We start from the raw sequence: 22,352 nt of genomic DNA on the forward strand, positions 1-22,352 counted from the left end.
CCATGTTCTGTTCGAACAACTGCTTCTTGGTCTAGGTACAGATTTCTCAGAAGTACAATTAAGTGTTCTGGAATACTCATACTTCTCAATGTTGTCCATAACTTGTCATGATCCACACAATCGAAAGCCTTTGCGTAGTCAATAAAGCATAGGTAAACATCTTTCTGATATTCTCTGCCGTCAAGGTTAGCTAGGTATTTACAGGACTGGGGGATTTATTGCAATGGGAAAAGGAAGCGGTTCCCATGCCTTAAGCCGGGAAGTGACATGTAGTGATTGTTTTTCAAAAAGATCCCTCTGGATTGCTGTTTGGGATGATCAGTTTTGGATAATAGCGATGGTCGCACAACGTTGTGACAAATGAACGCCACTGAAAATGGCTGATAGGATAAATTCTATGTTATACATGGAGTCCTGATGTGGCGCTGTGGGTTAATGCTCCAGACTGTAAAGCCGTTTGAACTGCAGGGTGGCGGTTCAAGCTCACCGGCTGTTCCTTGGAAACCCTATGCAGTGCCACTATGGGTTGGAACCGACTCGGATGGCACTTAACAACAACATGTTGTATATATTTTACCACGACTAAAAAAAAAAAAACAACTCATAGGAATACAGGTAAAGATTTAACTGTTGTTACATGGAGGGAATTGCAATCGTGGTGAATCAGAGTATATGATTTGTTGACTATAAAGCTGGGGATCTGCTCCATAAACCAACACAATAAAAAGTTTTTTTAAATACTCACAGGAAAATGAACTGAGCCCTCTGGCAGCTGTGTGGAAAGGAAATAAAGGCTAGGGAGGAGGGCAGATGTGGCAGGAAGCTGCCCTGCTGACCAGGGGGAGGGCGGTGGTAGCCTGGGTAGAGTGCATGTCTGTAATGTCACCTGCAGGTCAAAACAAACTAGGCACGTCGTTCACCCATTTAATAGACAGAATGAAGCCCAAACCCCGTCCTCAAGTGGGGGGGGGCACTGTGGGGTCAGGGGCTTCCTGGCGCCTAGCGCAGAGTGAGCGCTCCACAAGGATGGTGGGAACAGGGGTCGTGAAGCTGGGTGGGTCTCTGCAGGACCTGAGATGAGGCCAGGCAGGCTTCCTGGAGGAGGTGGTTGGAACTGGCTAGGGATGGGAGGTGACCGAGTGGGTGGAGGGGACCAACTGCGACCGGCCCCGGGCGCCCCCGCTCCGCCGCAGGATGACACCAGCTCGCCCTAAAGTCGGGCGGGCAAGGTTGGACAGCGTAGATTTCCTAGGACTCAGAAAGCCGACTCTTAACGGTTGAGCGTCGGGATCTCCTGGGCTGCGAGGGCTTTCCGGGGGGCGGGGCCTACAAGGGGCGGGGCGCGGAGGGCCCGCGGCCCGGAAACGCGCGGGCGGGAACCTGGCTCAGAGCGAGGACTCCTCCGGCACGCACGGGTGTGCACCCGGCCTGGAGCGCAGGTACTCTCGGGCCGCCGGCGGGAGAGTTTGCAGTGGAGAGCAAACCTCAGAGTTCGCCGAGGACTCCGGATGGCTTGGGGATGGGGTGGCGAGCGCGCTGCGGCTGGGACCAGCCTTCCACCCGGTGGTCCTAGTCGGACTACGCCGGGCACCACCCTTCCAAGCACACCAAGGTGTCTCCTGGAAGCGGTGGACAATCCTCCTCGAGTGGTCACTACGTGGGGGCCCGCCCCCACTACTAGAGGCCAACTTGTGGTTCAGACCCCAAGTTTCCTCCCTTACATTCATTTTTTCGCCACAAGGAGCACAGTTACTGTATTCCCGCCTGCGCTGATGAGAGAGATGGATGGGCGGGACCCAGTCCAGGAATCCCAGGCCCTGTCCATCAGGATGAGCGGACAGGTCTGGGAGGTCTATGGTCCCCCAGCTCCTCAACAGGGCTCCTCAGGCTCGGCGGCCTCCTGGTGCCTCAGCCTCTGGCCCCACCCACACTCGTTTCCGAGATGACCCATCCACTGGGATGCAGAGGGTTAGCAGGTCCTTGTCCACTTCAATCAGCCTGGCCCTGGGCTTTGAGACCAGATGGCTTGCTTCTCACACCCCTCAAAGTCCCGATCCCCACTGGTGCTCACCCCTCCCCTTTCCTGCACAGCCTTCCAGCCCTGCCTGAACAGGCCTGCCTGGCGAGCTGGGACATGTCCGGCCCCCAAGGGCAGTCGGTGGGTGATGGCTGCTACGGCGGAGGGGCTAGAGCCCGAGGCGGTGGCGGCAGCGGCGGCTGCTGCTGCTGGAGAAGACACTGCGGAAGATGCCGGTGCGGTGCCAGGGGGATCCCCTCTCCTGACTGGGAACCGCCTGAGCCTGGATTTGAACCCTGGGGGCTGCGGCCAGCTGCTGCACCTCTGTGCCCAGCAGCCCTTACAGCTACTGCAGGTGGAGTTCCTGCGGCTGAGTACCCATGAAAACCCCAGGCTGCTGGGGGCCACCCTGACCCAGGTGCCTGGAAGACTGCCCCATCTCCGGTCCCTGGTGCTCAAAGGTGAGAGCCACCCAGCCCTGCCCTGTACCAGCCCCTACCCTAGCTCCTGCCCACTCTGCCCTCTTCCTGGTGGTCTTCCAAAGTGAAGCCTGGTTTCCTTCTCTCTGCATCTCAAGTGGTGCACCATTCTGCCCCCATCACCGTGCTGGACCCAGCCCTACCCAAATTCCCCAAGGGGAGGCTGGCTGGGCTCCTGCGATGGAGGCATTGGACATGGTAGCTGCTAGGTGGAGTTTCCCAGCAGTCCCCAGTGGGGGTGTTTTTTCCTAGGGGTGGGGAGTGGGGCTGACCACAGCTGAAGTTCTCTGAGATGAGCTGGGTCTCTGTCCTGCTCCCTCTCCACATACTGGCATCTGTCCTGTCTCTCCATCTCTGTCCCCATGTCCCTGAGAAACACATCCAGCTCTCTTTGTCCTCCAGGTGGGCAACGCCGGGACGCACTGGGGGCCTGCCTCCGGGGCTGCCTGACTTCACTGCCCGCTGGCCTGAACAGCCTGACCCGCCTGGCCCACCTGGACCTGAGTTTCAACAGCCTGGAGATTCTGCCAGCTTGCATCCCAAAGCTGCATGGCCTAGATGCGCTCCTGCTTTCTCACAACAACCTCTCAGAGCTGCCTGAGGCCCTGGGGGCTCTCCCTGCCCTCACCTTCCTCACTGTGACCCACAATTGCTTGAAAACATTGCCCAGGACTCTGGGGACCCTGTCCGCACTGCGGCGCCTCGATCTCTCTGAGAACCTTCTGGACACGCTGCCTGCTGAGATTGGAGAGCTGAGCAACCTTGCTGAGCTCAACCTGGCCTCCAACCGGCTGCAGAGCCTCCCAGCCTCCCTCAGTGAGTAGCTTGCTGGCATGTTGGCCTGCCCCTCGGCCACTGCCAAAGCCTCTCCCCGGCCTGCCTCCTCCTCCAGGGGACCCCTGCTCACGCACGCGGCTGCACCACATTTGAGCTGCTGCCCCCTAGTGCTCTGCTCCCTGGGTCGTCCTCCCCCCACACACCTAGGAAGGAGGCTCTTGTTGAGTCAGAGCCTGACCGCCCATCCCAGTCCAGAGCCGGGGCCTCCAGGGTGGGCTATCCAAGTCCCCACCGGCCCTAAGCCAGTGCCGCCCCCCAGCGGGGCTGCGGTCCCTTCGGCTCCTCCTCCTATACAGCAACCTCCTGACCTCACTGCCCACCGGTCTCATCCACCTTCCGCTGCTCGCCCGGCTCGACCTGAGGGGCAACCAGCTACGGGACGTGCCCCCCGAGTTCCTGGACGCCCCCTTCGTGCGGCTGCAGGGGAACCCCCTGGGTGAGGCCCCGCCAGATCTCCTGAGCCCCCCAGGTGAGCTTGGTGCTAGGGTGAGACAGGCCAGGGAGAAAACATAGATCAAATCACTTACGGTAACGGGTCCCCTTTTCCCTCCTTACAGGGCCACCGGAAGCTCCGGAGATGCCCAGGCTCTTCTTGACCACAGAGTTGGACAGGTATGTACAAGGTAGAGTGGCCACTTGTGACAATCAGCCCATGCTGGACACCTTGTTCCTGTCACAGCCTCTCCTGGGGTCCATTGTGCTCTGACCTAATGGTAGCCCTTTTTTGCACCCAGCTTCCTGGTGACTCCCCAAGGGTGCTCTGTGACCCTGGCCTGTGGCATCCGCCTACACTTCCCTGCAGGGGCCACTGCCTCCCCCATCACCATCCATTACCGACTGTGGCTGCCCGAGCCGAGCCTGGTGCCCCTGGGACCTCACGATTCCCTCCTCAGCCGTGTCCTGGAGCTACAGCCTCACGGGGTGGCCTTCCGGCAGGCAGTGAGCCTCTGGCTACTCTTTGTGCCACCCCGGGCCCAGCGTTGCCGTGAGGTAGTGGTCAGGACCCTGGGTGAGGACAGCTGGATGGACCTGGAGACCCGTGTGGAGGAGGAAAAGGAGCTTCCCAAGGTAAGGCCCGCTGACCTGACTCTCTGACGCGGCACCTCTACCCCAGACCCACTCGCCTGACTCTTGGCTCCCTTTGCCTGGGTTGTGCCAAGTCTGACCCCATTCCCTCCATGCCCCACAGCGGCTCTGGGCTTGCTGCCAGGTGCCCCACTTCTCCTGGTTCCTCGTGGTCTCCAGGCCCGTGTCCAACACCTGCCTAGTGCCTCCAGAGGGGACGCTGCTCTGCTCCTCAGGACATCCTGGGGTCAAGGTTACATTCCCTCAGGGGGCCACCGAGGAGCCTCGCCGGGTCCGGATGCAGGTATGAGCAGGACTGTGCAGAGGTGAGGAGGAGGGCAGTCACTCGGTGGACACTCAGTGCATGTTCCACAGGTCGTACGCATGGCCAGCCGGGAGCTGCGGGCGTTGTTGGGGGAGTCGGAGACAGCTGTGAGCCCCTTGCTATACCTTTGGCAGAGCAGCACCTCAGGCTTCCTTCAACCTGTCACTGTGCAGCTGCCTCTGCCCCCTGGCGTGACAGGTGAGAGGTGGGCATTGCCCGTGGCGGGCACAGTGCTCGGGGGCAGTCCTGCCTGTGAGCCTCAGCCTTCTGTCCCCCGACCTGCACCAGGACTGAGCCTGGACCGCTCCCGCCTGCACCTGCTTTACCGGGCCCCTCCGTCGGCCACCTGGGATGACATCACCACTCAAGTGGCCCTGGAGCTCACGCACCTGTACGCCCGCTTCCAAGTCACACACTTCTCCTGGTCAGTGTCCCTCCTCCCCCTGCACCCCTCTGGTCTTGGCAAAGTTCTCACCACTGCCCTGCCACCTCCCAGGTACTGGCTCTGGTACACCACCAAGACCTGCGTAGGGGGCCTGGCACGCAAAGCCTGGGAACGGCTGCGGCTGCACCGCGTCAACCTCATAGCATTGCAGAGACGCCGGGACCCCGAGCAGGTCCTGCTGCAGTGCCTGCCCCACAACAAGGTGGGGGACATGGGGCCAGAGTTGGGGGGCTGGGGGCCAGGGGCGGCAGGGTCACTTGGATCCCCTGCAGGTGGATGCTGCCCTGAAGCGCCTGTTGGAACGGTACCGCGGCCCTGAGCCCTCAGACACCGTGGAGCTCTTTGAAGGCGAGAAGTTCTTTGCGGCCTTTGAGCGTGGCATTGACGTGGACGCTGGTAGGCCTGGGGTGGGTGGCTGGGGTCCTCCCGCCTTCCTCACCCAGGTCTCCCAACTCCCTGCTGAGCCCCATCCCACCTCCAGAGCGTCCTGACTGTGTGGAGGGCAGGGTCTGCTTCGTCTTCTACTCTCACTTGAAGAATGTGAAGGAGGTGTATGTGACCACAACCTTGGACCGGGAGACTCAGGCCGTGCGGGGCCAGGTGGGCCATCGGGTCGGACCCCCAGGTTGCCTGAAAGAGCCCAGAGCACTGAATCTGCCTGGCCTCACCCCTAGGTATCCTTCTATCGGGGCGCAGTCCCCCCTGAAGTGCCCGAGGAAGCTGAGGCCGCCCGGCAGAAGAAGGGCTTGGATGACCTGTGGATGGCCACTCTACCCATCAAGCTGCCCGTGAGGCCTTGAGTGGGCAGTGGGTGGGCTGGGGGAGCTCATGGGGCAGGAGTGGGATGTCATGTGCACCCTCTGCCCCACAGAGACTACGTGGGTCTGAGGGATCGAGGCAGGGCCAGGGGCCAGGAGCCGGCCTCTCCCTCGCACCCCTGAACCTGGGCAATGCTGAAAGCGGCTTCCTGACCCAGAGCAACCTGCTGAGTGTGGCTGGGCGCCTGGGCTCCGACTGGCCAGCCGTGGCCTTGAACCTGGGACTGCCCTACCATGAGCTACAGCGGATCCAGCTCAGGTTCCGGTGAGCTTGGGCCTGGCTGCCAGAGGGAGGTGGGGGGCTGGCAGGCTGGAGGGGCCCGGGGTGTGTGATGAGTGTTCTGGGCAGGCTCCTTGGTCAGTCACCACTGCCCTCTTCCCAGGGATGACCTGGACGGGCAGATCCGCCATATGCTCTTCTCCTGGGCTGAGCGGCAGGCCCAGAGACCGGGCGCTGTGAGGCTCTTGGTGGAGGCCCTCGAGCGAAGTGACCGGCAGGACTTGGCTGACGAGGTGCGGACGGTCTTAGAGCTTGGCCGCCAGAAGTACCAGGCCAGCATCCAGCGTACAGGCCTGGCCCCCGAGGAGCCCACCCCGCCCTGCCCTTCAACATCAGGGTCCCCAGAGCCCACCCAAGCCTGAAGACTCAGTCTGGTCCATGTTGGACCTCCCCTCCCCTCATGTGATCTAGTGGGACCTCTTTCAATAATACACCTAGTGTTCCAACTGACGCCTCAGAACTCCGTGGATTTGTCGGGGTGACAGTGGTTGGTGGACAAGGACAAGGGGTGGCTGGGATTATGTGGACCCCCTTCCTACAGGCCTTGCTCCTGACCACTCAACTCCAACCCCTCTTGAAGCAAGACCTTGCACTGTAAACCTAAACTTCCTGGGGGGAAAGAAAGGGAGAAGGTCCGGGTTACAGTTTAACCATCCCGGCAGGGTGGATACAAAGTTCCCAATGTGAGGGACTGGTACGGCTGTTGGCCTCTTCAGCACTTTCCTGGCCACTTGACCTGCACCCTCCAATGGGATCGTCCTGGCAGTGCCAGGCCAAGGAGCGACCTCAGGGTCACGCACCGCTGCTTTCCAATGCTCCTTGCTTGGGTGTGGCCGCCCCCTAGATTCCCAGCACCCCCAGTGCAGAGCAGGCTGGTGCAGGGCTGTGCACGCTAGTTGCAGTGGCTTCAGCGGCCGGGAGGGGGAGCGGGAGCCCACGGGTCGGGGGCGGAGCGCGGCGTTGAGTGGCCCGCCTCCCCGCCTAAGGTACAGGCCCGGCGCGCGGACGGCGGGGACGGCGGGGAGGCGAGCGCAGCAGCGGCCTGGGTGCGGTGAGTACTGCCGTGCCTCTCCCTTCTGCGTCTCCCGGTCTAAGTGCAATCCGGCTGCTGGGGCACGGAGCAGAGCGAGCCGTGAAGGCGAGGAGAGATGACAGCTTTCCGGACAGGGTGGCGCCAGCGGCCTGGAGGGCGGTGGATGCTCGGGCTGTGGCCGCCACGGGTGTAGGAGGCCGTGCACGGCCCCGGTAGTGCTGCGCGCGCCCCTTGCGTACACGTGTCCCACCAAGGGGGGCTGGGTCCTCAAAGAGCATAGGACAGACCTTGGGGACACACACGTGGGAACCCTCCGGATATGTGGACACGTGTGAGGCTGGAATCGCTGTTAGCTGGTGGGGGTATTGAGGCTGGCCCGGGCTCCATCTGGGCCACCCTCCAGCGGGCAGGGGGCCTAGACGTCTGAGGGAGCTGAGCCAGCAGCCCCCACCCCACCGGTCGCCTCCTTTGTCCGTCGACCCCAGCGCGGTACAGCTGGAGACCTCTTCCGGGCTCTCCTCCAGCCCGCAGGACCAAAAGGACCTCCCAGGGGGAAGGGACTAGGGAAACTGAATTCCATCCTGGCGCCCAGTCCCAAACTCTGAGCCTTACCTCCCATCATCACCTTCCTGGGGGTGAAGGGCGCCGACCATTTGTGGCAAAATCTCTGGCTGCCACTAGAAGATGCCTTGTCCTCTGGGTCGTCTCTCTAGACCCTCGGCTCTCTCCCCTGGCTGCCTGCAGCCTCAGTTTACCTGGGGCCCGTGAGGCTTAATATAGCCTGGCTGTGGTAGCCGGTTTCTATGGCAACATGGGGTGCAGAGGGCGGGGCCCTGGCAGCTGTCTCAGAAGCAGGGGCGGGAACCAGGTGGGAGACTGAAAGAAAAGGGGTTCAGGGTCTCTTCCAGACAGAACTCCTCAATTGTTCCAGTCAGTGGTTGTGCCCCCCCCAGCCCCACCCGTGGTCTTGGGTCTCAGCTTCCCTGCCTACCCTAGGCTTTCCTACTGGAACTTTCCATAATTTTTAGTTGTTCCCTCCACATTCCAGAATAATGTGGGGTCCCCTGGAAGGAATGGGCGTGCTCTGGGAGGCTAGGCTCTCTCTGTCCTGGAGGGAAGGGGCTGAAGAGTATATGGAATCTGCCCTGAGGTCCTACTCTAGGGAAACCTGGCTGAGGCCTGACACCTATCGGGTGGGGCCGGAGGGACAGAGGTCAGGCCTCCATGCTGGCAGGGCCTCTGGGGTGTGTGACCCTGAATAGCTCAAAGAGCAGAGGGCTCTGGGAGTGACCGTGCCAGGGTGCCCCTGGACAGCTAGGTGAACATGTGGCCCATGGTCTCAGACCAGAAACCTGTTCTCCAGCTTCCATACTCTACTCTTGTCCCCAAGGACTGGGCAAAGCCTGGAGCTGGAGGCCCCAAGAACAGCGGCTTTTCCTGAAATGTGCCCCCATACACACCCAGCTCCCACGAACTGGGTACCAGACATGCAGCACCTCATCCTTGGGATGCCGGGACCCTGGACAGACCCAGCTCAAGAAAAGGCTGAAGAGGGTCCAGGGGTGGCTGGGGTGGGCCTTTGTGGGCGTAAGCTGTTAGACCCCATGGTCCTGAGGGCCCGAGGCCATGTCCTGCCAGAAGCTGTCATTGTCTCCTAGAGTGTAGGCAACCAAAGTGAAAGAGAAAGTCACCTCAAGGCCCCGCCCCACCCCACCCCGCAGCCAATCACGGTTGCCCCTGCCCCTCCCTCCGCGGCTTTTTCTCCTACTCGGAGCCCGCGGTGGAACTGAGCTGAGCGGAGCCTGGTGTGCTGAGCAGCGGCCAGTAGGCTGCCTTGGAGGCTGGAAACTGAGGTGAAGGTCACAAGTCCTGAGAGACACAGGGTGATCCTGGGTGGCAGTGAGGGGTGGCAGCTGCCCTTCGAATTCGGCTGGAGGAGGAGGCTGGGGAGTGAGGACTCTGAGGGAGCCCAGAACTGCAGCTAGCATGGGGACAATTGGGCTGGGGCTGGCTGCCAGCTCTGTCCCCAGTAGAAGGGCCCTTCTCTCCCCACCCGCAGAGTGTATGAGGGTCCCAACCACAGGGGTCTCAGAAGGTCAGCTAGTCCCCAGGCATCCAGAGGTCCCAGTCTCTGGTTCCTGTCTGTCTAGGAGTGAAATTCCTGGTTGGGGGCTGGGGTGGGGAGGAGAGAAGATCGCACCTGGGCCAGGTACCTATGGCTACCTCTGGGGTGTTTCATTATGGGGAGGGGGCTTCTGCTGCTGTCTCTGGGGTGGGGGCTGTATTCTGAAGTGGGACATTAGGAGGGGACCAGTGAGGAGACCCCAGCTCCGTCTTGAGAGCAGGTGCCTGCCACCTCTTCTCAGGGACACGGGTGGCAGTCTCAGGTCCGGGGGCCCACTGGCAAATTGACATCTGCCGCTGCCCCCAGGCGCCTGGCCCTTTAAAAGCTGGAGCACACCCTATGCACGTGAGTGTACGTGTGATGCTGTGGGGGTGACGCTGGAGTGGAGGGCTTGAAGTGAGACGGGGTGTGCCTCTCCCCAGGATGCATCAGCCTGGAGGGCAGGGAGATTTGTTCCCAGGGTCATCTGCCCACCCTGCTGACCCTACTGCTGTCCCAGCAGGACTGAAGTGTGGCTGACACCTTGAAACCCCCCTCCTCCACATCTGGCAGACAGCCCCTCCTCCACATCTGGCCGCTTGTGTCCACTGCACCTACCTCTCTACCTCCTACCTGGACGTTCACCTTAAATGGCTGATCAGCAGATCAGGTCAGACCCTGCCCCAGCTGCCCCCCCCCTCCCAGCCCCACCCTGTCAACCTCTGACCCTCACCTGCCTTCCCACACAGTCTGCCAGCCAAGCTCATAAATGGCGGGATCGCCGGGCTGATTGGGGTCACCTGCGTGTTCCCCATCGACCTGGCCAAGACCAGACTTCAGAACCAGCAGAATGGCCAGCGCATGTACAAGAGCATGTGAGTGGTGGTGGTGGTGGTGGTGGTGGGGGAGCCGTGTGTGTGTGTGTGTATGTGTGTGTGTGCGGGCACGGGCACAGTTGCGTGCACATACAAGGATCCCTGCCAGGGCAGCGGGCAGTGGGAGAGGTAGGGTAGGACAAGGCTCAGTCCCCACACACTCCTCTGTTTGACCAAAGGGAAAACCGAGGGCAGGCCAGGCCTGAAGACCCTTGTTTGGTGTGGGACAGGGCGTCATCCTGTCTGCCCAGGCTAGTTGTGGTCCACTCACGCTCCCCTGCCTCCCCTGCCTTGCAGGTCCGACTGCCTCATAAAAACCATTCGCATGGAGGGTTACTTTGGCATGTACCGTGGTAAGCCTGAACAAGGCGGGGGGAGCATGGTTGTGTTTTTGGGGGGAGCTGCCTTCTGGAGAGGGTGAACCTTGGAGGGCAGGAGGGCTGGGTTTCTGGTGAGTGGGGTTCTCAGCCCATACCACCTGGGCTACTCCTGGGAGGCTCTGCAGGTGGCGCTGGGTCTCCACTGAGGCAGCTGCAGGCTCCTCCCCTGGAGTGCGGCTGGGGCTGAGAGAATCGGGCGGGGGCTGGAATGACTATAAAGAGTCTTAGGAAGCAATTTACAGTTTGCCCAGACTCCAGCTGCCCTGAGCCCTCAGTTCCAATGGGGCTCCTCTGCCTCCCCTAAGGACTCTGACCTGCACATGCTGAGCACGGTTCTCGCACCACCTGGTGGGCCCCTGTGGGCTCTGGGGGTCTCCATGGCCCATTAGCACTGACTGGAGTTAAGCGGCAGATGGAGGCAGGAAAGGGAGGGTCACGCAGGGGACGGTGAGCAGAATGTGGGAGGAGGTGGAGGGCGGCGCTGCCCCCACCCCTCCCTGCTGCCCGCCCCTGCCTGGCACACACCAGACCCAAATGTGGGTGAGAGGGCAGGAGGAGGCGCCAAGGACTCGTAGGGCCGGGCTTGGCCAGCCCAGACGCAAGTGCTGGCCCAGAGCCTCCCTCTCAGGCCAGTGTCCCCCCTGACTTGCTGTCGCCCATCTCCACCTGACCACGTGTGTCCATAGGAGCTGCTGTGAACCTGACCCTCGTCACCCCGGAGAAGGCCATCAAGCTAGCCGCTAATGACTTCTTCCGTTATCAGCTCTCCAAGGACGGGTGAGGGGCTGGGCTGCATGGGACGGGTAGGGTCAGGCCAGCAGGCTGGACTCCACCAGGGGCTCTGCCATGGATCACCCACCACCCCCATGCAGGTTGAAATTCAGAGGCCCGAGCCCGCTTTCTCTCATTTCTAGAGGAGAGCCCAGTGCTCTGTATTTCTGTGTACAGGTGGCCGGCCGGCAGCCTGCCTCTGGTCCTGCCCACGAGCCATCTGGCTCTGGCTCTGTGCCCGAGGCTGCGGCTGGGTTGCCTCCAGCGCACCCACCCCGTTGTGTGTCTCCCTGCTGTAGGCAGAAGCTGACACTGCTGAAGGAGATGCTGGCCGGCTGTGGGGCGGGCACCTGTCAGGTGATTGTGACCACCCCCATGGAGATGCTGAAGATTCAGCTGCAGGATGCCGGCCGCATAGGTGGGGATGGATGGAGACTGGGCTCAGGTGGTGGGCTGGATCTCCCTGCCCTCTCCCCCCGGGAGAGCCAGCAAGCTCATCCCCTTCCCCCTCAGCTGCTCAGAAGAAGGTCCTGGCTGCCCAGCTGTCAGCCCAGGGTGGGGCCCGGCCCACGGTGGAGGCGTCCACAGTCCCCCGACCCACAGCCATCCAGCTGACCCGGGACCTGCTGCAGAGCCGAGGCATTGCGGGCCTCTACAAGGGCCTGGGGGCCACACTACTCAGGTGGGTAGGTCAGGGAGGGTGTAGAGGGCAGCCCCCTGCTGCCTGCGTCACCCTGGTCATCACAGTTGACCTCTCCTCCCTCAGGGATGTCCCTTTCTCCATCGTCTACTTCCCGCTCTTCGCCAACCTGAACCAGCTGGGCCAGCCAGCATCTGGCGAGAAATCGCCGTTCTACGTGTCCTTCCTGGCCGGCTGTGTGGCAGGAAGCACGGCTGCTGTAGCTGTCAATCCCTGTGACGGTCAGTGCTTGGACTGGGCTCCCGGGCGGGTAAGGGGCCAAGGGGGTACCTCAGGAGTGGGTTCAGGGCTCCCACCCTGACCCTGTACCCTTCCCCCACACCCTGGCAGTGGTGAAGACACGCCTCCAGTCGCTTCAGCGTGGGGTCAATGAGGACACCTATTCAGGGTTCCTGGACTGTGCCAGGTGGGTGACGTAGCCTAAGGCAGGAGTGGGGCGGAGCAGGGGTGGGAGAGGTGGGCCCCCCCTGACTGAGCCTTCTCCCACAGGAAGATCTTGCGGCATGAGGGGCCCTCGGCCTTCCTGAAGGGCGCTTACTGCCGGGCCCTGGTCATTGCCCCGCTCTTCGGTATTGCCCAGGTGGTCTACTTTCTGGGGATCGCTGAGGCTCTGTTGGGGCAGCTGCAGGGCCCCCGGGCCTGAGTGCCACCCCAGGACTGAGAGAGGAGGGGAGGCCTCTCCCTGCATCACCAGGAGAGGGCCGAGGAAGGGCACAGGGTCCACTCGGGTGGTGCACCTGTAGGTCCCCATGGGGTCCTGTCTGCACAACCATGGGATCAATGTCTTTATTTATGTAGAAAATGCAGAAATCTGTACATTCCTGGAGCCAACCCCACCCAGCCTGACCTCAGCACCCCCAGGGCAGAGCTGGTCTCTGGGCTGGGGGCCCTGGGCCTAGACCTGGTGACTGGATCCTCCCCAAGGCAGCCCACCAGTTTTGGTTCTAAGGCGTGGCCCCTGGTCCACAAGGGGCCCTGCACAAACCTATTTATTGAGCCTGCACAGGCCCATGGCACTCCCGCCCTTCGACAATGCTGTCTTGCTATTGTTCCCTGTCAGCCAGGATTCGGGCCACCTCCTCGCTTGCAGGAGGGCTGCGGTCTCCTCCCAGTGTTGAGCCAGGAATCCAAGTGGGGTCTTACTGACTCCCAGGGCAGACCCTCCTCCCTGTCCACTGTGGGCCTCAGCACCCTCGTGGAGGATCCATCTGCTCCCAACCTCCCCAGCTGAGGGCGCTGAGCATGTGAGGTCTCTGTGTGTGTCTGTGTGTACGTATTTGTGTGTGCTCTGGAGTCAGGTCATGCTGCCTAGGCCTCAGCCGCCTGGCCCCTACCATGTGGTGGGCATAGTGCGTGTGGCCCAGGCTTTCTGCTGACTGTCCAGGGATTTACTGCAGTCCCATCCCTCTTGCTGCATCTTGGACTGACCCCTCCTCTGACACTCCACACCTCAGGTCTGACCCTCCTCCCACAGAGGGAGGACCAGTCCCGAGGACCAGTGTGGAGCCCGTCCTCGTCGGGCCTCTCCACAGGTCCCTGACCACACTCCAGAAGGCTCCAAGTCGTGACCCCTGTTGTGAACTGAGATATTGTGAACTGAGGCAGGCGCCCGGCTGCCTCAGCCAGTGTTTGTGTTGGTGACTGATCCTGTCCCCCTCATCCCTCCAGGGCCCCTCCAGGGCCCTCCCATTGACACTACCTGGGGCTCAGGCCTGGGCCCCCCCAGTTCACGGTTGTCCCTGGGAGCCAGCTGCTGCTGCTGCTTACAGAATTCTATTTTTTTTTTCTTTTGAAGAGTTTTAAGAAGTAATTTTTTGTGTCGTCTTGTAAGAGGATAAATAAATATTCTAAATACATGCCGCCTTTGCAGGAGTCTGTTTGGGGGTGAGGTGGGGAAAAGTAGCTTCTCCGGCAATAGCTAGTCTATGTCTCCCCCCCGCCAACCCTGGAGGGGCCCTGACAATGAGAAAGAGGCATCCTTTTTCCTGCTGTAGGGGGAGGGGTGTGAATTGGGCTGCCTTAGCCTTCTGCCTTACCCAGAAGCCTCCTTTGGAATCAAAAGCTGAGTGTGGGAATGATAAATGGTGATGGAAGGAACGCACTGGCTCTGTAGGATAAGTGCTGGACTGTGAACCACAAGGTCAACGATTGGAAGCCACCAGCTGCTCCGCGGGAGAAAGAGGAGGCTTTCTACTCCCATAAAGATTGGTACCACCTTGCCAGCACTTAACAATGGTGATAGAAGGAATGCCGGTGACACTGTATGTTAAGCAGTGGGCTGCTAACTGCAAGGTTGGTAGTTCAAACCTAGAAGTCGCTTCTCGGGAGAAAGCTAAGGTCATGTGCTCTGGTAAAGATTTTACAGTCTGGGAAGCTATGGAGCAGGTCTCAGGCATGTAGGGTGAGGAATGTGAATGGTGATGATTGATATGATCACTGAGCTGTACCGGTGAAGATTACAGAAATGGTAATGATTCTGTTACCCCCAAACTGATCTCTCTCACATACACACACACACACACACACAATTGAGCTTCAGGACCCAGAGGCCCCAGCCAGTCCGAAGCGCCGCCTTGCTGAGTGGGGCGGAGCCCGCTGATCCGAGGACTCATTTGCCACTTGCTGCTCCTCCCCCTTGGTCCTCCTTCCTGCGGCCGGCCGCAGTGCGTTGTGGGAAACTCCCAAGTTCTCTGCCGTCCGCAGCAGCCGCCGCCCGCTTGCTGTCAGTCGAGAGAGCGCCGCAGCTCGAAGTGGGAGTTGGCCGAGGGCAGCGTAAGGCAAAGGGGTTCACAGCCAGCTGGGGTCTTGGCAAGGGGTGGGGTCCCCGCGGTACCTGCCGGGTGGGGACGAAGCGGGGTGGGGGGGCATCCCCTGCCTTGAAGGTCACCAGGGTTGTGAGCACTGGACCCCTAGCTCCTTTGAGCTGAGCACTGGGGAGCGGGGGAGGGACAATGTGAGTGACGTCAGTGTGAGCCAAAAATAATTAGAGGGTCTGTGGAGGAAGGAGCTGAGCAGACCACCTGCCTTTGCCAAGCAGGTTCCTCTGCAGGCCTGGGAAGGTGATGGAGCAGCTGGGACTCCTGGGGGCACGGGGGAGCAATGGGGCCTCTCACTCAGACACCCCCATCTCACTGTGACCTTCAGGTGACCTTCAATGTGACCAACACTGTTGGCCATAGGTGGAGGGCCTGGCCTGCAGCCCCCACACTGTGTCCCTTTACCTGCGGGTGGGGGGATTTCTTGCCCTGCCCAGAGAAGAAAACAGGTCTTCAGGGAGAGACCCACCAAGATCAGGGTGTCTACCTCCTCCCCCACAAACAGTGAAAATCTGGACGGGGCCTTTCCTCCATTCCAGAGCCCCCACCCTCCTTGCAGATTCAGGGGTGTGGGTGCCCACCTAGCTGGCTCCAGGGGTCCTGAGGCTGGGAGGAAGAGAAGGGTACCATAGCTGGGAGGAACAGACATCCAGCCAGAGACCCAGGATTCCAGCCTCTGGGAAGAGGATCTCAACTCCTCAGGCCCAAGTCTTCTGGTCTTTCCTCACCTCTGAGAAACAACAGCGCTATCCTGGGAGGGTCCTTGGTGGGTAGGCTCTACCTGTGCCCCCATGGCTTATGACCTGTCTCCCCTTGACTGTGGACCCCCCAGTTCTCAGGGTCAGCTGGAGGTCTGCCTTCCCCATCAGGGGCCTGCCTGCGTCAGGGGTACATAGCTAGCTATGAGTGCACACCTACATGTACTTACAGGCCGGAGGTGAAGAGCAGAGGGTCCTGTTCTATCTCCTCCTGCACCAGTCTGCCCAGAAGGACCTCTCGGAGAGCTGTCAGGCTCTGAGGCCCAAGGCCAGGCGTCTGAGCTCCAGGAGGGGGTGGAGAGCTGCCTGGGAAACAGGGGGTCATGGGCTGGGTAGGAGGAACTGGGTTCCATCACATGACCTCTCTCGTCTTCCCCTCCAGGCCCCATATAATGCCCAGTGGTGTGCTATCCTGAACTCTTAAGGTCTGACCACCTGCTTCCAACCTGCAGAGCACCCTCCCAGCCCACTAGCACCACCTACCATGGAGTCCAGGGGGAAGTCGGCCAGCAGCCCCAAGCCAGACACCAAGGCCCCCCAGGCCCCGGCTGAACCCAAAGGTCCCCCGGCTGCCGATGGGAAAACCTCTGGGGCCACATCTGCTAAACCCGGGAAGAAGGAGACCCCTGCGGAAAAGCAGGAGCAGCCGGCAGCCCCCACTCCAGCACCTACCAAGAAGACCCCGGCCAAGGCCGACCCCGCCCTCCTCAACAACCACAGCAACCTGAAGCCAGCCCCTTCGGCCCCTGCAGCCCCCAGCAGTCCTGATGCAACCACGGAGCCCAAGGGTCCTGGGGACGGCGCTGAGGAGGACGAAGCTGGCATCAGGAGCTCAGGGGGCCGAGGCCCCTGGCCCTTGGAGAACTTGACACCGCTGCTAGTGGCTGGGGGTGTAGCTGTGGCTGCTGTGGCCCTAGTTCTTGGTGTGGCCTTCCTGGCCAGGAAAAAATGATGGGCAGTGTACAGGCGGGGCAGGTAGCCCTTCCGGGGCAGACTGGGAAAATAGTGCATGCAGTGGCCTATAGTTATCCTTCCGTGCACACGTGCACACACATACATATGTGGTGTAGCTATCCATACGTGTGCACACACACATATACATGTAGCCATCCCACAGACATACCACAGAGGGACAGGGAGATTGACAGCCTGCACACGCCACAGGGAGCCTGGGTCTGGGCTTCTGACGTCGGCCAGGGAGGGCTCGGTGAGGAAAGACTGGGTAATGTCCAGCCCAGCAGGGAGGGGTCCCAGGGGTGGCCTATCCAGCTGGGGCCAGAACTCTGGAACTAGTCTCTGAAGTCCCGACCCCAGCCCCAGTCCTCCAGGGGACGTTAAAGCACCTGGTCATTTTTGCGTCCAGTTCTGCTGTGGGTCTACAGCAGGCAAGTCCCTCTTTCCACTGTCCCTCTCTCCACCAGGGTGGGAGGGGGCCCTGCAACTCCCTTTTCTAGCCTTGGGTGGGTCCTGGGGCTGGAGCCCCTCCCTCTGCAGTTGTCCTGGGGGCCCAGGCTGCTCTGGTGCCGTCCAAACCGAACAAGCGTATAATGCAGTAACAGGTAGAGTAGAACAGCGTGGCTGAGACCTTCACCGTGCGTGCCCACTGCCCCATGCCGCGAGGAGGCCCGCCTGCAAGTCTGGTCCAGTTTGAGCCATTGGCGGCAGGGGTGGGCTCTCAGAGAGTGGCAGTGGGCACCAGGCCAGCCGGCCGCCGGGACCCCAAGCCTTTGTGGAGGCCGAGTCTGAAATAAATGCTATTGTCTAATGGCCTGACTGGAGTCCTGGTGTGGCCCCGTGGGTTAAGGTGCTAAACTGCATAGTCAGTTTGCAGCCACTGCTGGGAAACCCTAATCAGGGTCGATATGGGTCAGAACCTACTTGACGGTGCTGAACAACAATGACCTGACTGGTATCCTCATCCACACTGGGCTGGAGGGGTGTGGGATGTGGGTCAAGGGTCTGCACCAGGGGTGGGCAGGGAGCCCTAGGCCTCTTCACTGGCTCTGCCAGCCACCTCCAAACCTTGACTCTGGTGGTTCAGCCCTGCCCGGAGACATGGCAGACTGTGTTCACCAAGAATTCTTCCCCCACACAGCTGGTGTAACCAGGCTGAGAGGTTGAGCAGCTGGGCTTACTCTTCTCTCCATCTAGCAGAGTGACCAGGGCCTTGCCAGGCTGGGCATGGCTGTGACCCACCCATGTGGACACTCCCTTAGGGTGCTGTGCTTCTTGGCCACTCTGACACCTGGTCTCCCCTGCTTCTCCACCCCACCCTGAGTGGGCAGAGTCCTTCATCTCCACGGCTCGGGCCTTGGACTTGGGCTGAGCTCAGTGCTGCAGGCTCCAGAGGGATGGAGTCTGTCCAGGCAGTGACCGTGGGCAGGGGTGCCAAAGGCCGTATGATGTCCTGGCCCTGGCCCTGGCCCAGTCCCTCTGCTGCTTGCCAGAGAACCAAGGCAAGGATGATGGAGACTCCGCCCTGGTGCCCAGCCCAGCACGGTACTCTCAGTCTAAGTTCCCTCTGCTCCAGGGGGCTTTATGAGACCCCAAGTTTGCTCCCAGCACTGGGACCTCTGGGGCAGCCAGGATGCAACATGTGGGTCGGATCGTAGGAACAGAAGAAGGGCTCTGCTCAGCTGTTCCTGGGGTCCTTTGGGAGCATGAACATGGGACAGACCAGCCTAGACCCCAGCCCAACTCTCTTGCCCCCATTACCCAGTTCAGAAGCTTCCCACCCTCATGCTTGGGTGCCACCAGCCCAACCTTGGCTATGGAGACCCTGGAGCAGGGGGCCTGGGTGCTAAGGCGGGAGGCACAGGGCTTCTGCTGAGACCTGGCTTTTTCCACTGGCCTGTCCACACAGCAGGAATTGGGGCCACCATGGCCCACCTTCCCTTCCCCCTAGGAACCGCTACGTGTCCCACCCCAAGTTCCCAGATCCCAGGTCCCCCAGGGTCATTCAGGGCAACCCTGTGGGGGAAGGAAGGGCAGTCCTCAGGAATAGTGGCTGCCACAAGGATCTCCTAGTGTCCACGGACCTTGAGGGATAGTTAGGAGTTTGATGGAAAGAGAAATCGGTTTAGCATTCCAGGGAGAAGTAACAAGAACAAAGGCCTCCAGGGGAGGCTCAGGTATACTCTGAGGGCAGGAATCCACACAGAGAAGTTTGGGAAGTTGAGCTCCAAGGCCGACCAGGCTGCAAAGCCAGAGGCAGTGGCTGGCTCTCCCGAGTCAAGGCCTCCAGGACCCCTGCTTCCCACCCTCCTTGGATTTGACCCCAGTGCGAGCAAGTTCCAGAGACAAAATGGAAAACTACAGACTTGTAATTGAAGTGTGAACGTGTGAGTTAAGTCACACCCTGGACTGGGATCACACACATGCATATACACTCACCCTGGACCTACGTCTGCTCCTTCCTACACAGGACACACTGCCTGTGGGGGTTTACAGAGCAAATGGGACACTTGTTTTCCACATTGCTTGCAATCCATACAATGCAAAATCACCTGTTTCTAGTCCTCCTCCTTTCTCACTGCCTTACCTTTTCCTGCCTTCTGACCTTTGTCCGTGGGTAAATGTCACTCTTTTGATCTCAATGGCTGATTTATTCTGAGTGTATACCTCCCTGATAGCATTGTTCACTTTACAGACCTGGCTGATAGATGATTAACCGAATTAATAAGGAAGATTGTAGAAGACAGATGTTTTTGAGTTATGGTTGGTGAAGAATATTGAACAAACAAATCTGTCTTGGAAGAAGTACAGCCAGAAAGTCCTTTAGAAGGCGAGGAGGGGGAGATTTGTATTTTGGACATGTCGTCAGCAAGGACCAGTCCCTGGAGAAGGGCATCATGCTTGGTAAAGTGGAGGGTCTGCGAAAAAGAGGAAGATGCCCAGTGAGATGGATTGGCACAGTGGGAGCAGCAGAGGGTTTAGTGTAACCACAATTGTGAGGATGGCACAGGTTTGGGCAGCGTTTTATTCTGTTGTGCATGGGGTCACTATGTGTCAGAAATGACATGATGGCACCTAACTACAATGACAAACAACAACATTATCAGGCTGAAACCCAAGCCACAGGGATGAGCTCAGTTCCACACCTACAGAGTGAGTAAAGTCCAGTCTCGAGGGTTCTACACATACACACACACACACACTCACACACACACACACGCCTCTTTGTTCACCATCAGGCAGGGGCTCTGGCTTCTCCTTCCCTCCTCTTCCTGAAACAGGAGGAACAAACAGCTTGTCTTAAGGAGTCCCCGCAGTCTGGGACTCAAGGAGGTGGCATTATAGCCACCATTGGTGACGTTAGGAGGAGGGTGGTGGGCTCTGAAGAGCCAGTTCAGCCGTGGGCAGGCCAGCAGCTAGACTCTGATGTATCCCATTCCACCCAGCCCCTCTATGCTACAGCTCTGACACCACATATTGAGTGTGTGTGGGGGTCTGCACCCCAGAAGTATCCCTGTGTGACAAGGCCCATCCCATGTATATCTCTAACCAGACCCCTCTGTCTTTGGGCACCTCCCCCATTGCACCCTGCTTTCTCAAGGATGTGGGCCATCAGCAGGTGGGGCAGGGAGCTCCTGACTGCCCAGTTGATCAGGGCCTCCCCTTCAGGCTGGGCCGCATGGAGCAGGGGGAGGTGTCTCTCATAGGCTTGTTGGAGTGAGGTATTTGGGTGGTTCTCAACCATGACAATGGTTTCCCTGGTGCAAGCGAAAGTTGAAGGGACTTTAGACAAGCCTTGTGGCGTCTCTTCCATGCAGGGTCTTCCATACCCAACCTGGTCAAGAGTCTTTCCATATCTGATCCTTCCATGCCAGACCCTTCATCGCCCAAGCCTTCCATATCTGACTACAGAATGTCATGGCAGGGGGGACGTCTGACCTTCCCAAACTTCAGGAGGGCGACAGCTAACATCAAGCCCAAGGCTGATTCCTATAAACAGAGGTCAGACATGCCTCCACCCTTCTTATCAATTCTGACCCCAACTGTCCCTCCCTTGGGTGGCATGCACTTCTTTACTTGGCTTGATAATTTGTAGCAATGACCACACTTAACTTGCAGACACTCAAGAGCATGGGGTTTATTAAGGAAGTCCCAGGGACAGTTCAGGGTCAGGAAGTCTCTGCATACTGGTTTTTGATCAGAACAGGTCTCTCTCTGGCCCTCCGGCACTTGGCTAGACCTCCTCCCTGCTCAAGGTCAGTATTACACAGCTCTTTAGATCTGCCAGTGTGTGGATCTGCCAGTGTGGCCCACAGGCTCTTAGCTCTAGCTCTGTACGTTGGCAAACCAAGTGCTCGCTCACAGGCTCTGCCAGAAAGCCTCCTGCCCAAAGGCACTCAACTTTCTTACCCTTTGGTCTGGGAAGCCCACTGTGCTGTCTCTTGGTCACCAGCTCCCTGTCTCCTGGATCTAGGAGGTTCCCAGAACAGGCACTCCAGATGCAAAGGACACACTGTGCTCAAGTGATATTCAGGTCCCCCCCTCTCTTACCTCTTGGAAGATAGTGTGACTGACACCAACAGGAGTGTGACTTGAGTCACATGCTCCAGTGAGAGGCGATGTGCTGTGAGTGGCCCTATGCACAACAGAACAATGCCGCACCCGGCCCTGCACCAACCTCAAAGCCCACTGTTGCCGCCGCTGCGTCATGCCATCTCTTTTGGTGGGGGTGGAGTGGGGTGAGGGGAGTCTTCCTCTCATCTTTCTTCCATGGAGTGGCTGGTGAGCTCGAACCATGGGCCTTGTGGTTCACAGTCCAGTGTTTATTGGATGGAGCCACAAGCGTAGGGACGATTGTGAGGCTGGCCCATGAGCGGGTCATGTTACATTCTGTTATACAGACTCCTGCATTTGGTGATGTGTTTCAAACCTATAAGCAAAGACGCTAGGCTTTACAACACATCACAAATGGTGTGTTCTCTGTCCCTCTCTCTAGGATTTGCACCACGTCACAGAATGAAGGACAATGTCTATTAGCTGCGCCTGGGCTAGCCTCACAATCGTTCCTATGCTGGAGCCCACCGTTGTAGCCATTGTGTCAACTGGTTTCATTGAGGGTCTTCCTCCCTAGAGAACCACATCACACTTGGTCAAATAGAGGGTCCGTGCAGAAGACAACTATGGCTAGAAGAATCATAGGAAGTAACTCGCTGGGCCTCGTTGACCCTGCCATGCCTTCTCTGCTATAGCTGACCCTTCTATGCTTGATCCTCCCTTACCAGACTTTCCATACCGAATCCTTCCAGACCCTTCCATATTGGCTGCTCTTCTTCATGTTCGAGGCACCCTCAGTCCATTTCTCTCCACTCCAGGGCCTGACTGCTAACAGCCTTACTCGGCCACCCCCAGCTTTTCTTTCAACAATTACTGAAAACCCACCGTAAATCATTTGGCCACACTGCACCTTCCGTTTTCCTAACCAAACCCATCACCCTAGGGCACCATCTTCTCAGGAAGTTAAGGGTGATCTCAGCTCAAGCCTGCCTGAGTGACCCTAAATATCCCTTTGTCTCCCCACCCCTGTTCTCTGTTGAGGTGAGATCCTTCCATCCCAGTCCTTCACAGGGGCCTTGGGCCCCCTTTCTGGTCTGTGGCTTCTGCCCAAAGCCCACAGCAAGGCCCACACCATCCACTG

At 59.4% G+C, this 22,352-nt stretch overlaps 3 protein-coding genes across 3 annotated transcripts; all 3 read left to right on the top strand.

Moving 5' to 3' along the window:
* Positions 1–2,165: 2,165 nt before the first annotated feature.
* On the top strand, positions 2,166–6,628 carry PIDD (p53-induced death domain protein). Its single transcript, XM_006877001.1, has 14 exons — positions 2,166–2,478; positions 2,899–3,312; positions 3,593–3,802; positions 3,891–3,945; positions 4,068–4,401; positions 4,523–4,702; positions 4,774–4,921; positions 5,012–5,147; positions 5,220–5,370; positions 5,441–5,564; positions 5,650–5,768; positions 5,843–5,956; positions 6,040–6,251; positions 6,370–6,628. Exons 1-14 carry the CDS (start codon positions 2,166–2,168, stop codon positions 6,626–6,628), a joined length of 2,769 nt encoding a protein of 922 aa, XP_006877063.1.
* A 3,425-nt stretch (positions 6,629–10,053) lies between these two features.
* SLC25A22 (solute carrier family 25 (mitochondrial carrier: glutamate), member 22) lies at positions 10,054–12,772 on the top strand. Its single transcript, XM_006876978.1, has 9 exons — positions 10,054–10,073; positions 10,153–10,278; positions 10,576–10,631; positions 11,345–11,435; positions 11,729–11,847; positions 11,943–12,111; positions 12,196–12,350; positions 12,460–12,535; positions 12,619–12,772. Exons 1-9 carry the CDS (start codon positions 10,054–10,056, stop codon positions 12,770–12,772), a joined length of 966 nt encoding a protein of 321 aa, XP_006877040.1.
* A 3,415-nt stretch (positions 12,773–16,187) lies between these two features.
* CEND1 (cell cycle exit and neuronal differentiation 1) lies at positions 16,188–16,655 on the top strand. The gene has a single exon (XM_006876979.1). It carries the CDS (start codon positions 16,188–16,190, stop codon positions 16,653–16,655), a length of 468 nt encoding a protein of 155 aa, XP_006877041.1.
* Positions 16,656–22,352: the final 5,697 nt, after the last annotated feature.

This window comes from Chrysochloris asiatica, unplaced genomic scaffold (assembly GCF_000296735.1).
Source record: "Chrysochloris asiatica unplaced genomic scaffold, ChrAsi1.0 scaffold00439, whole genome shotgun sequence".
Classification (NCBI taxonomy): domain Eukaryota; kingdom Metazoa; phylum Chordata; class Mammalia; order Afrosoricida; family Chrysochloridae; genus Chrysochloris; species Chrysochloris asiatica.